General features: G+C 36.6%; 2 protein-coding genes across 2 annotated transcripts; both read left to right on the plus strand.

Annotated features, from left to right (window-relative positions):
* Positions 1-2,774: 2,774 nt before the first annotated feature.
* Positions 2,775-3,236, plus strand: LOC107865049. Its single transcript, XM_016711411.1, has one exon. It carries the CDS (start codon positions 2,775-2,777, stop codon positions 3,234-3,236), a length of 462 nt encoding a protein of 153 aa, XP_016566897.1.
* Positions 3,237-3,877: 641 nt separating this feature from the next.
* Positions 3,878-5,491, plus strand: LOC107866122 (GDSL esterase/lipase At4g10955). Its single transcript, XM_016712302.2, has 2 exons — positions 3,878-4,063; positions 4,394-5,491. The coding sequence occupies exons 1-2, from the start codon at positions 3,993-3,995 to the stop codon at positions 5,382-5,384; spliced, it is 1,062 nt and encodes a 353-aa protein (XP_016567788.2). The 5' UTR covers positions 3,878-3,992; the 3' UTR covers positions 5,385-5,491.
* The last annotated feature ends 6,028 nt before the right edge of the window (positions 5,492-11,519 follow it).

Raw genomic sequence — 11,519 nt, forward strand, 5'->3', positions numbered from 1 at the left:
GTTAGGGGAACTGGAGCACTCAGGGGAGTGTCGGGATTTTAGCTATTGTAGACGTTTTAAGGTAGACGAGGTTAGACAGGCAGTCCGCAGGATGCGAAGGGGTAGGGCGACGGGGCCGGATGAGATACCGGTGGAGTTTTGGAAGTTCGTTGGAGAGGCTGGTGTAAGGTGGTTGACTGCATTGTTCAATGAAATTTTCAGGACGGCAAAGATGCCCGAGGCGTGGAGGTGGAGTACCATGATCCCCCTCTATAAGAATAAGGGGGACATTCAGTGTTGCAATAACTATAGGGGGATTAAGTTACTGAGTCACTCTATGAAGATATGGGAGAGAGTGGTCGAGGTGAGGCTGAGACGGATAGTGTCTATTTCGGAAAACCAGTTCGGATTTATGCCCGGCCGCTCGACGACGGAGGCAATCCACCTGGTACGGAGGTTGGTGGAGCAGTATAGGGAGAGGAAGAAGGATCTGCACATGGTGTTCATCGACCTGGAAAAGGCGTACGACAAAGTCCCCAGGTAAGTGCTTTGGAGATGCTTGGAGGTGAGTGGAGTACCGCAGGCATATATCAGAGTAATTAAGGATATGTATGAGGGAGCGAAAACCCAGGTGAGGACGGCGGGAGGAGACTCAGAGCATTTCACTGTCCTGACAGGATTGCATCAGGGATCTACTCTTAGTCCCTTTTTGTTTGCGTTAGTAATGGATGTGTTGACGCGGCGTATCCAAGGGGAGGTGCCGTGGTGTATGCTTTTTGCAGACGATGTAGTCCTGATAGATGAGACTCGAGGGGGTGTGAATGACAAATTAGAGTTGTGGAGGCAAACTCTGGAGTCTAAAGGGTTCAGGGTGAGCAGAACCAAGACAGAGTATGTGGAATGTAAGTTTAATGACGTGAGGCGGGAGAATGAGGTAGGAGTGACGCTAGAAACACAGGAGGTAGGGAAGAGGGATAAGTTCAAGTATCTCGGGTCCGTGATCCAGAGTAACGGTGAGATTGACGAGGATGTCTCGCACCGTATTGGGGCGGGATGGATGAAGTGGAAACTCGCATCGGGGGTGCTGTGTGATAAGAAGGTGCCGCCCAAGCTTAAAGGCAAATTCTATAGGGTGGTAGTCCGTCCGGCCTTGCTGTATGGAGCGGAGTGTTGGCCAGTTAAGAACTCCCACATCCAAAAATGAAGGTGGCAGAAATGCGGATGTTGCGCTGGATGTGTGGACTGACCCGAGGGGATAGAGTTCGGAATGAGACTATCCGGGAGAAGGTTGGTGTGACTTCAGTGGAGTGTAAGATGCGGGAAGCACGATTGAGATGGTTCGGACACGTGAAGAGGAGGGGCATGGATGCCCCGGTCCGTAGGTGTGAGAGGCTAGCGTTGGATGGTTTTAGACGGGGAAGGGGTAGACCGAAGAAGTACTGGGGTGAGGTGATTAGGCGGGACATGGAACAGTTACAGCTCACCGAGGACATGACCCTAGATAGGAAGGTCTGGAAGATGCGAATTACGGCAGAGGATTAGGGCCAGTTCGGGTCGCTAGTGTAGGGAATGAATTGGTGGGGGTGTATTCCTGTTATGATCCCGTATTCAGTGTTTCGTGTTCCGTGTTCCATGTTTATTACGAATCTGTGTGCTTTCCTCTGCTTTATATTCCTGCATTCCTGCTTTACTCTGTTTTATATTCCTTATAGGTGCCGTATCTATGTTATGTCATCTGCTTCTGTGCTGTACTATGTGTTTGTGTGATATCTCGTGACTTGAGCCGGGGGTCTTTCGGAAACAGCCTTTCTACTTCATCAGAGGTAGAGGTATGGACTGCGTACATCTTACCCCCCCCAGACCCCACTAAGTGGGAATACACTGGGGTTGTTGTTGTTGTTTTTGTTGTTGTCAGTTTTGCAGATAACCTACTTCTCTTTGCTAGGGGTGATATAGAATCTGTTAAACTTATGCATGTAAGATTTACAAACTTCTCTTAAGCTTCAGGATTGCAGGCTAATTTGACTAAAAGTTGTATTTATTTTAGTGGTGTATCTGATTATGAGAAAGCAACTATTATTCAGCACCTTGATTATTCTCAAGGGAAACTGCATTTTAAATATTTAGGCATCCCTCTGGCATCAAAGAAACTCACTTTTAGTCAGTGGCAACCTCTAATTGAGAAGATAGTGGCAAAAATTACCTCCTGAACAGCAAAAACTTTATTCTATGCAGGAAGGGTTCAACTAGTCAAGACATTGATATTTGACATTCAAGCTTACTGGGCTCAAATATTTTTGATACCTGCCTAAGTTACCAAAATTATTGAGGCTTATTGCAGAAGCTACATCTGGTCAGGGACTAATATAATCACTAAAAGGACTTTGATAGCATGAGAAAAAATATGTTTACCAGTTTCAGCAGGAGACTTGCACATTCTTAATTTGAAGTTATGGAATCAGTGTGCTATAGCAAAGACTTGCTGAGAGTTATCACAAAAGAAAGATAAATTGTGGATAAGGTGGATTCACAGTTATTATATTAAAAATGGAGATTTTATGGAAGTGTAGGTGCCACAACAAGCAAGTTGGATGACCAAGAAATTCTTTGCTGCAAGAGATAAGGTCAAAAAATTGCAGATTACCGACTCCAAACACAGTCTAATCAGACAATTTTATAAGCAATCATTAGGGAACTTTCCAAAGAAAGAATAGAAACATCTCATGTGCAAAAACATAACCAGGCCTAAGGTTATTTTTGTTATGTGGATATATTTGCATGGTAATTTGAACACAATGGATAAGCTTGGCAAATGGGATATCAATAATGATCCTGAGTGTGTTTTCTGTAAGACCTCTCCAGAAACTAGTGCTCATTTATTTTGGGATTGTTTTTTCACTACACAACTCTGGTTAAGAGTATTTAGATGGCTGCAAGTACCAATACCAACCAATGTGCACCTTCAACAGTGGTTTTTTCGAGCAACCAAAGGCAATTCTAAGAGGGCTAAACTGTTGAAACAAGTCTGTACTGATACTCTTTATAGTTTTTGGACAGAGAGGAGCACTAGGATATTTGACAAAATGCAGAGGGCACCTGAAGAGCTGGTCAAAGAAATGGCATGCATCTTTATTGTGAGAGCTACTGGAGACTTGAGAAGCTATCTGCTAGGCCTTGTTTTCTCGTTTAATTTTTTTGATGAAAGTTTGCTAGTTTTATTGACAGTAATAGTTGTTGGCCTTGTTTGGAGTAGTTAGAATGTGAGTTTGTATTGCTGCTATATTGAAATCAACAAGCTGGGATGTGGCTTGTATCAAGTCAAGATAATTATAAATGAGAAAATACGATAATGAGGAAAGCATGACGACTAATACATAAGCAATACAAAACATCAAGAAAAAGTACAATAACAACAACATCAAAATAAAAAAACAAAAACAAGAAACTAAGGTTAAAAGATACTAAGACACTCGATGCTCTAGACTACCACCAAGTCTAATCCCACCGTAACAATAAACAACATTCAATTATCTACTAACCTCCCTACTAAAGTCTATCTTATATTTCAAATCTTGATATAAATAATTTCTAGCTACATTATAATCCAAGAGAACCATAAACGACCCTTAATAGTAACTATATTGTGCAAACACAATATTGAGAGGGTTTATCGTTTTAATTCGATCCAAATTAATTCTTTGACTTGGTAAAAGAGATACCCCACTCCCAAAAATAATATTGGACCAATGCGTGGCTGCTTTACACTCTATTTCCTGCTCAGTTTCCTTCTCTTAAAATTAATATTGGAATTAGAAATTGGACCATTTCGTGGCTGTTTCACTTTCTACTTCCTCTCTAATTATCAGCAGTTTACAGCACTATATATATGTATGCACTCGGTAGTTTCTGCACGACTTGACTATCTAAACAGAAGTGTATATTGGGAATATATATGTAGTTGATTATTCAGTTTCCTTCTCTCCAATTTTGCTTCATCTTTTAGGTTTATTTTGATGACGAAGAGCTCTGAAAAAGAAACATTTCACCTATCCGGACCACAATACCTCACTAAGATACTCGATTGGTAAGACAATTAATTTAATTCATTTCTACCCGCATATGGTTTGATTTAAAGTTATAGTAGTGGTTTGATGATCGGTTTAATTAAGTTCTACTCATATACTTGAACTATCACTTAACTTATTATGAGATAATTTCACTTGATTCTGCGTACATAAAATATAACTAGCGATGCATATAACTTAATATGTGATTTCATTTTGTATTCACTGGGAAGAACTATCTTGCTTGACATGTAGCTTAGAGAATGAAGGTTAAGCTGATCTATAATATTAACACAATGTATACATTCTCAATATTAAAGATTAAGTCAAGTTGTTTGTATGTTTGACAGGAGAAATGCAAGTCATAGGAGGTCTATTGCGGCCAGCTCAGTAAAAGGTGTGTACATTCTTGAACGTGACCGCCAGAAAAATCGCCAAGGTCCTGATGCCCTTGCTCCACCTTGGTGGGAATCGTTCCATTTTAGTTTAATCGAAACTTTGGTTGACAGTAAAGACCAATCCATCTTTGGTGCCATTTACCAGTACAAAGGCCCCAACAACGACCATCACTCAACTACCTCGTCTCACCATAATAAGAATCCACCAAAATATGTGATTGCCTTTCGAGGTACACTTCTGAAACCAAAAAGTGCGTACCAAGACTTGAAGTTGGACCTCAGAGTCATAGTGCACCGTCTTCACAACAGCACCCGTATTACAATCGGTTTGCAAGCTGTACAAAATATTGTTGACCTTAATCAAGGGTCTTATAACGATATCTGGCTAGCTGGGCATTCCTTGGGTTCTACAATTTCGTTAATAATTGGACGGGATATGGTAAAAAATAACATTAATCTGGAAACGTATCTTTTCAACCCACCCTTTGCATCTCTTCCAATTGAGAAAATCATCAACAACAGCACGTTGAAGCTTGGAATCCGCTGTGCTCATAGCGTAGTTACTGCTGGACTTTCTTTTGCGATCAACATGGTGATGAGTCCAGGTAGTACTAATCAACCAAATGATACATTTCCTAAACTATGTGGATGGGTTCCGTACTTGTTTGTGAATAAATCAGATCCAATATGCTCGGATTATTTTGGATATTTTGAATATTTGGAGAAGATGATCGAGTCTGGTGCTGATGAAATTGCAAGGGTAGTAACGCGAAATTCATTACAAAGTATTTTAGAGACTGCAATAGGAAGGGAATCAGAACCATCACAAAATCTTCCATCTGCCCATATGATTACTAATTTGAGCCCTTGTACGTCTCATGGACTTAGTCAATGGTGGGCACCTGGTTTGCAGTGCAACTATAAGCGTTACAAATTTTGGTAGCATTTACTTTTCTCCAAATTAATCTGTCATGTCTTTCAATTGTAAAGCTGAAGGTTAATATTTACCTATGCATGATATATAATTATGAAAGCAATTTTTAAGCCGAATGAAAAGACTTTTCGCTCAAGTAAGAAATTAACACTAATTGAAAAGTTAGTTTTTCGATAATTGTGATTTTTGTGTTAGTAGGATAAAAGTTTTATATTTTTTCTATTTGAAGATATAGTTATGTGACTTCATTATTTGAAAAGGATCATAATTATGTGATAATTCCAATTCAAGACCTTGGAATTCTGTCTTCTTATAAAGAAGAAGACTATTGTGTAGACAAGAAGCATGCCTGCGTCGTTGACATGTAGAAATATTGTTTTCCTACCTTAAATAATTAAAAGGATGAAGTGAAACTTGCTCTTAGTTTTATAATAATAAACTTGACCAACTATTTATTTTCACTTTTAACCTTGAACTTCTTAACAGACAATTGAACAAGATTTTGGATATTTTTACGATAGATAAATTACTCATTAAACCTGCTTATAATTTATTAAAGTAGATTTAAATAGGTGCAAATTTGACTTTAATAAGCCCTTTATCAACTATATATTTAAATGTATTAGATTTATTTTGGTGTTGACAGATTCTGAATTTCTATTTAAAAAGGTAGCCATTTGTGAGCATCTTTTCCTAAGTAAATACATGTTGGCAATTTTTTGTGCGTAATATGATAAAAGTCAGAAGGCTGTAGTTGTCAACTTGTCATATTACCCTTCTTTCTTTTTTTAATTTAATCAGACTTCATTTAAATTTAATTCGATTTACCCCGTATTATATTCCTATTTCCTTCTAATTAAAGTAATGCATTTTGAATTATCTTTATGAATTCACAGATATACACAGCACTACTTTCTTTAATTTGTTTTTGAGTTATTAGTAACAGATTTCACAGTATTAGTTAGTGTAAGAGATTTATTGCCGTGGATTAGCTTATAGTTATTGCATACACATAAAGCAGCAAATTAGTTAATCTTTAAAAAATATACTCCCTCCAATCTCCATTCTATTTTTAAGTGTCTACTATTTGGGCGGTCAATGGGTATCTTTTTTAATCATAATTTTGTCAAATATTTTGAATTGTTAATTATTATGAACTATAATCGAATTCTGAATCATGACAATCTTTTTGAGACAAAGAAGCACTACCAATAAATTTTGAGAAACAATATATAATGAAAATTTTACTTGAAGTTGAACGTATATTGCTTTATTTATGTCTTCACTTTATGTTTTGGAGGCCAATTAATTTGTACTTCTTCTAATAACAATTTCTAAGTTAAAGAAGTGTGTTCATTGCTTAGTCGGCAAACAGAAAAGAGTTTCTTTTCAGAGTCATCCGCCTTCAAGAAAGTTTGATTTGCTGGAGTTGGTGCATTCTGATTTGCGTGGTCCTTGTAAAGTAAGGTCTCATGGTGGTGCACTTTACTTTGTGACTTTTATTGATGATCATTCTCACAAACTCTGGGTATTTCCTTTGAAGTCCAAGGATCAAGTACTTGATGAGTTCAAGAATTTTCAGGCCTTGGTTGAGAGACAGACAGGGAAGAAATTGAAATGCATTCGCTCAGATAATGATGGTGAGTATATTGGCCCTTTTAATAGATATTGCAGAGAGCAGGGTATTCGACATCAGAAAAATCCAAAAACTCCTCAGCTGAATGGTTTAGCAGAGAGGATGAACAAAACTCTAGTTGAGTGGTTTAGATGTATGCTTTCAGATGCTAAGCTGCCAGATTTCTTTTGGGTAGAAGCACTTAATACTGCTACTTATGTTATCAATTTATCTCCTACAGTTGCTTTGGACGGTGTGTCTTTGACAGAGTTTGGTCTGGTAAGAATGTTTCTTATGATCATCTTAGAGTCTTTGGGTGTGACACTTTTGTGCATGTTCCTAAAGATAAGAGGTCAAAGTTGGATATTAAAACTAGGCAACGTATTTTCATTGGTTATGGTCAAGATGAATTTAGCTATCGTTTCTATGATCAAGTTGAGAAGAAACTTGTAAGAAGTTGCGATGTTGTGTTCTTTGAAGATCAAACAATTGAAGATTTTGACAAGGCTGAGAAGGTTGATTCTCAGAGTAGTGAGAGTCTAGTTGATGTTGATCCAGTTCCTTTGACTACTACTCCCAAAAAAAATCTTCATGATGATGAAAATCAAGTTGATAATGAAGATGATGACCATGTTCAGAATGACCAGCAAGATGTTATTGATGCTCAAGTGCAAGTTGATATGGTTGATCAGCAACCAGTTATTGATGCTCCAGAGAGTTCTCTCAGACGATCTACTAGAGAGAGAATATCTTCATCTCGTTATTCTCCCAGTGAGTATGTACTCTTGACTGACGGGGGAGAACTTGAGAGTCTTGATGAGGCCATGAAAAATAAAAAAGAAAAGAAAAGTGGTTAGATGCTATGGAAGATGAGATTAAATCTTTGCATGATAATCATACCTTTGATTTGGTTAAGCTGCCTAAAGACAGAAAAACTTTGAAAAACAGGTGGGTTTTTCGAGTGAAGCATGAAGATGGTAACCCAATTCCATGGTACAAGGCTAGATTGGTTGTGAAGGGATTTAACAGAAAATGAGAGTTTATTTTGATGAGATATTCTTTCCAGTTGTGAAGATGTCATCCATTTGTGTGGTTCTAGGCTTAGCTGTAAGTCTAGATTTAGAGGTTGATCAAATGGATGTTAAAACTGTTTTTCTCCATGGTGATTTAGATGAATAAATTTATATGGAACAACCCGAAGATTTTGAAGTCAAGGGGAAAAAAATTATGTTTCCAAATTGAAGAAGAGCTTGTATGGTTTGAAACAAGCTCCTAGGCAATGGCATAGAAAGTTTGATTCCTTTATGAGTCAACATGGCTTCAAGAAGACTACTTCAGACCATTGTGTTTTTGTGCAAAAATTCTCTGATGGTTATTTTATTATTGTGTTGCTTTATGTTGATGACATGCTTGTTGTTGGTCATAATGCTTGCAGGATTTAAAAGTTTAAGCAAAAGTTGAGCAAGTCTTTTTCTATGAAAGACTTAGGACCAGCAAGATAGATTCTTGGCATGCAGATTGTTCATGACAGAAAGGCCAAGAAGTTGTGGTTATCACAAGAGAAGTACATTCAGAAAGTACTTTGAAGATTCAACACGGATAAGGCTAAGGTTGTCAGTACACCTTTAGCTATGCACTTCAAATTGAGCACGAAGCAGTGTCTTTCTAATGATAATGAGAAGGAAGATATGAAGAAAGTTTCTTATGCTTCAGCCGTTGGTAGTTTGATGTATGCAATGGTTTGCACAAGATCGAATATTGCTTATGCTGTTGGTATTGTTAGACATTTTCTTTCTAATCCGAGAAGAGAACATTGGAATGCTGTAAAGTAGATTATGAGATATCTTTGTGGCACTTCTAGTCTGAGTTTGTGTTTTGTTAAAGGGAAGCCTATTCTTTGTGGTTATCCTGATTCAGATTTAGCTGATGATGTTGATACTCGAAAGTCTACTTCAGGGTATTTGATTACTTTTGCAGAGGGAGCTGTGTCTTGGCAATCTAGGTTGCAAAAGTGTGTTGCACTATCTACTACAGAAGCTGAGCTTATTGCTGCCGTTGAAGCTTGTAAAGAATTGCTTTAGATGAAGAGATTCTTGGGGAAACTTGGTTGTGCTCAAGAGAGGTATGTGCTTCATTATGACGGTCAAAGTGCCATAAATCTTGGTAAGAATTCTACATTTCATGGCCGGTCTAAACACATGGATGTGAGATACCATTAGATTCGGGATGTGTTAGATTCTAAGTTGCTTGAACTTGAGAAGATTCATGCGGATGATAATGGTTCCAACATGATGACTAAAACTTTGCCAAGAGGAAAGTTTGAAGATTGTTGCATGATCGTCGAGAGGGGGAGAATTATTGATGGCTTATTGGATTTTTTTTCCTTCCTATATGGATAAATGAAGCCTAATTTGGACCAACCCACTTTTGCCCATAGGCTCATTACTATGAGGCATATGTATTGATCTTTTTTAGGTCTTATTCACCATCACAAAAGAGAGTTTTCAGCAGCCAAAGAGAGAAAAGAAAGCTGATTTTCGCCCAAAAATTCCAGCCACAACTGTCAACTTCAAATTGCGATTCCGGCTTCGTTTCTTGTCCGATTGAGCTGATTTTTGGATTGATTGTTTCTCTCATCTCAATCTTTAATTAGGAACTAACGGAGCTTGATTTGGTGGCCTGTAGCTCCTGTTCTTCATTCCCGAACAGTAGCTGCATTTTGGTGCTTTTGCTTCTTTATTTCTCTAATGTTTGGTGCTGTGGTTTATTTATTGTTGCTCATTGTTTGACACTTGTTTTGTGGCCATTTTGGAGAATAATATTGTAACTCTTGGTGATTATAGTGGAGGTTTTGGTCCTGTGGTTTTTTACTCTTCACACCGAAGGATTTTCCACGTAAATTCGGTGTCTCTTGTTCTTGGCTTTATTCTTATCTTATCGTATTATTTGTTGCCATATTACTTTGTTTTGCTTGGATTTGCTTGTCTCTTCTTGGTTCAAATTAAAAGGGAAAGTTTACTTGGATATTTTCCGCTGCTACCCTGTCAGCACTTTGTTAATGTCCTTGCCTTTCCCAACAAAATGATCGGATTTTTTTTCCCAACACTAAACCAACTAAACCAAACCATAAGTCGATTTTTTTTCTCGGTTTGGTTTGATTCATTGGTTTGATTTGACTTAGCGATTCGGTTTGTACACCCCTAGCTGATAGTGTTGAAATTGGAGGAAAATATAAGAGATAAAAAAGTAAATATTTTAATCAACCGTAAAAAATAATTAATCTAAAAAATAAAGTTGGGGATACGCAGTTTCCCAGTTTTTGCCTTTTTTAATTAATTTTTAGTTTTTTTAAGTAATTTTTAATTTTATCAAACAACTAAAAAAAAAGTTTAAAGAATTAAAAGCTAATTTAATCAGATTTTAATTTTATCCAAACGGGTTTTTAGAAGAAAACTATTGTGTGGACAAGAAACATGCATGCGTCGTTGACATGTAGAGGATATTGTTTTCCTACCTTAAATAATTAAAAGGATGAAGTGAAATTTACTCTTAGTTTTATAATAATATAAACTTGACCAAATATTTATTTTCACATTTAACCTTGACCAAATATTTATTTTCACATTTAACCTTGAACTTCTTAACGGACAAACGAACAAGATTATGGATATTTTTACGATAGATAAATTACCCATTAAACCATTTAAACGTGCTTATAGTTCATTAAAGTATATTTAACTAGGTGCAAATTTGACTTTAATAAGCCCTTCATCAACTATATATTTAAATATATTAGATTTATTTTGGTGTTGACAGATTCTGAATTTCTATTTAAAAAGGTAGCCATTTGTGAGTATCTTTTCTTATGTAAATACAAGTTGGCAATTTTTTTGTGCGTAATATGATCAAAGTCACAAGGCAATAGTTGTCAACTTGTCATTTTACCCTTCTTTTTTTTTTATTTAGTCAGATTGACCCTGTATTATATTCCTATTTCCTTCTAATTAAGGTAACGCATTTTGAGCTGTCTTTATGAATTCACAAATATATATACATACTAATATCTTTAATTTGTTTTCGAGTTATTAGTAACAGATTTCACAATATTAGTTAGTGTAGAGATTTATAGGCTTGGATTAGCTTATAGTTATTGCATAGACATAAAGCAGCAAATTAGTTAATCCTTTTAAAATAGACTCCCTCCCATCTCCATCCTATTTTAAATGTCTTGGTTACTATTATTTGGACGGTCAATGGATATCTTTTTTAATTATTATTTTGTTAAATATTTTGTATTGTTAATTATTATGAATTATAGTTGAATTCAGAATCATGACAATCTTTTCGAGACCAAGAATCATTGAAATTGCTAATAGATTTCGAGAAATAATAAAGAATGAAAAATTTACTTGAAGTTGAACGTATATTGCTTTATTTATGTCTTCATTTTATGTTTTGGAGGCCTATTAATTTTGTACTTCTTATAATAACAATTTCCGAGTATTCTATTCTTACACCTCCCCCCCCTC

This window comes from Capsicum annuum, chromosome 3, assembly GCF_002878395.1.
Source record: "Capsicum annuum cultivar UCD-10X-F1 chromosome 3, UCD10Xv1.1, whole genome shotgun sequence".
NCBI classification, from domain to species: Eukaryota; Viridiplantae; Streptophyta; class Magnoliopsida; order Solanales; family Solanaceae; genus Capsicum; species Capsicum annuum.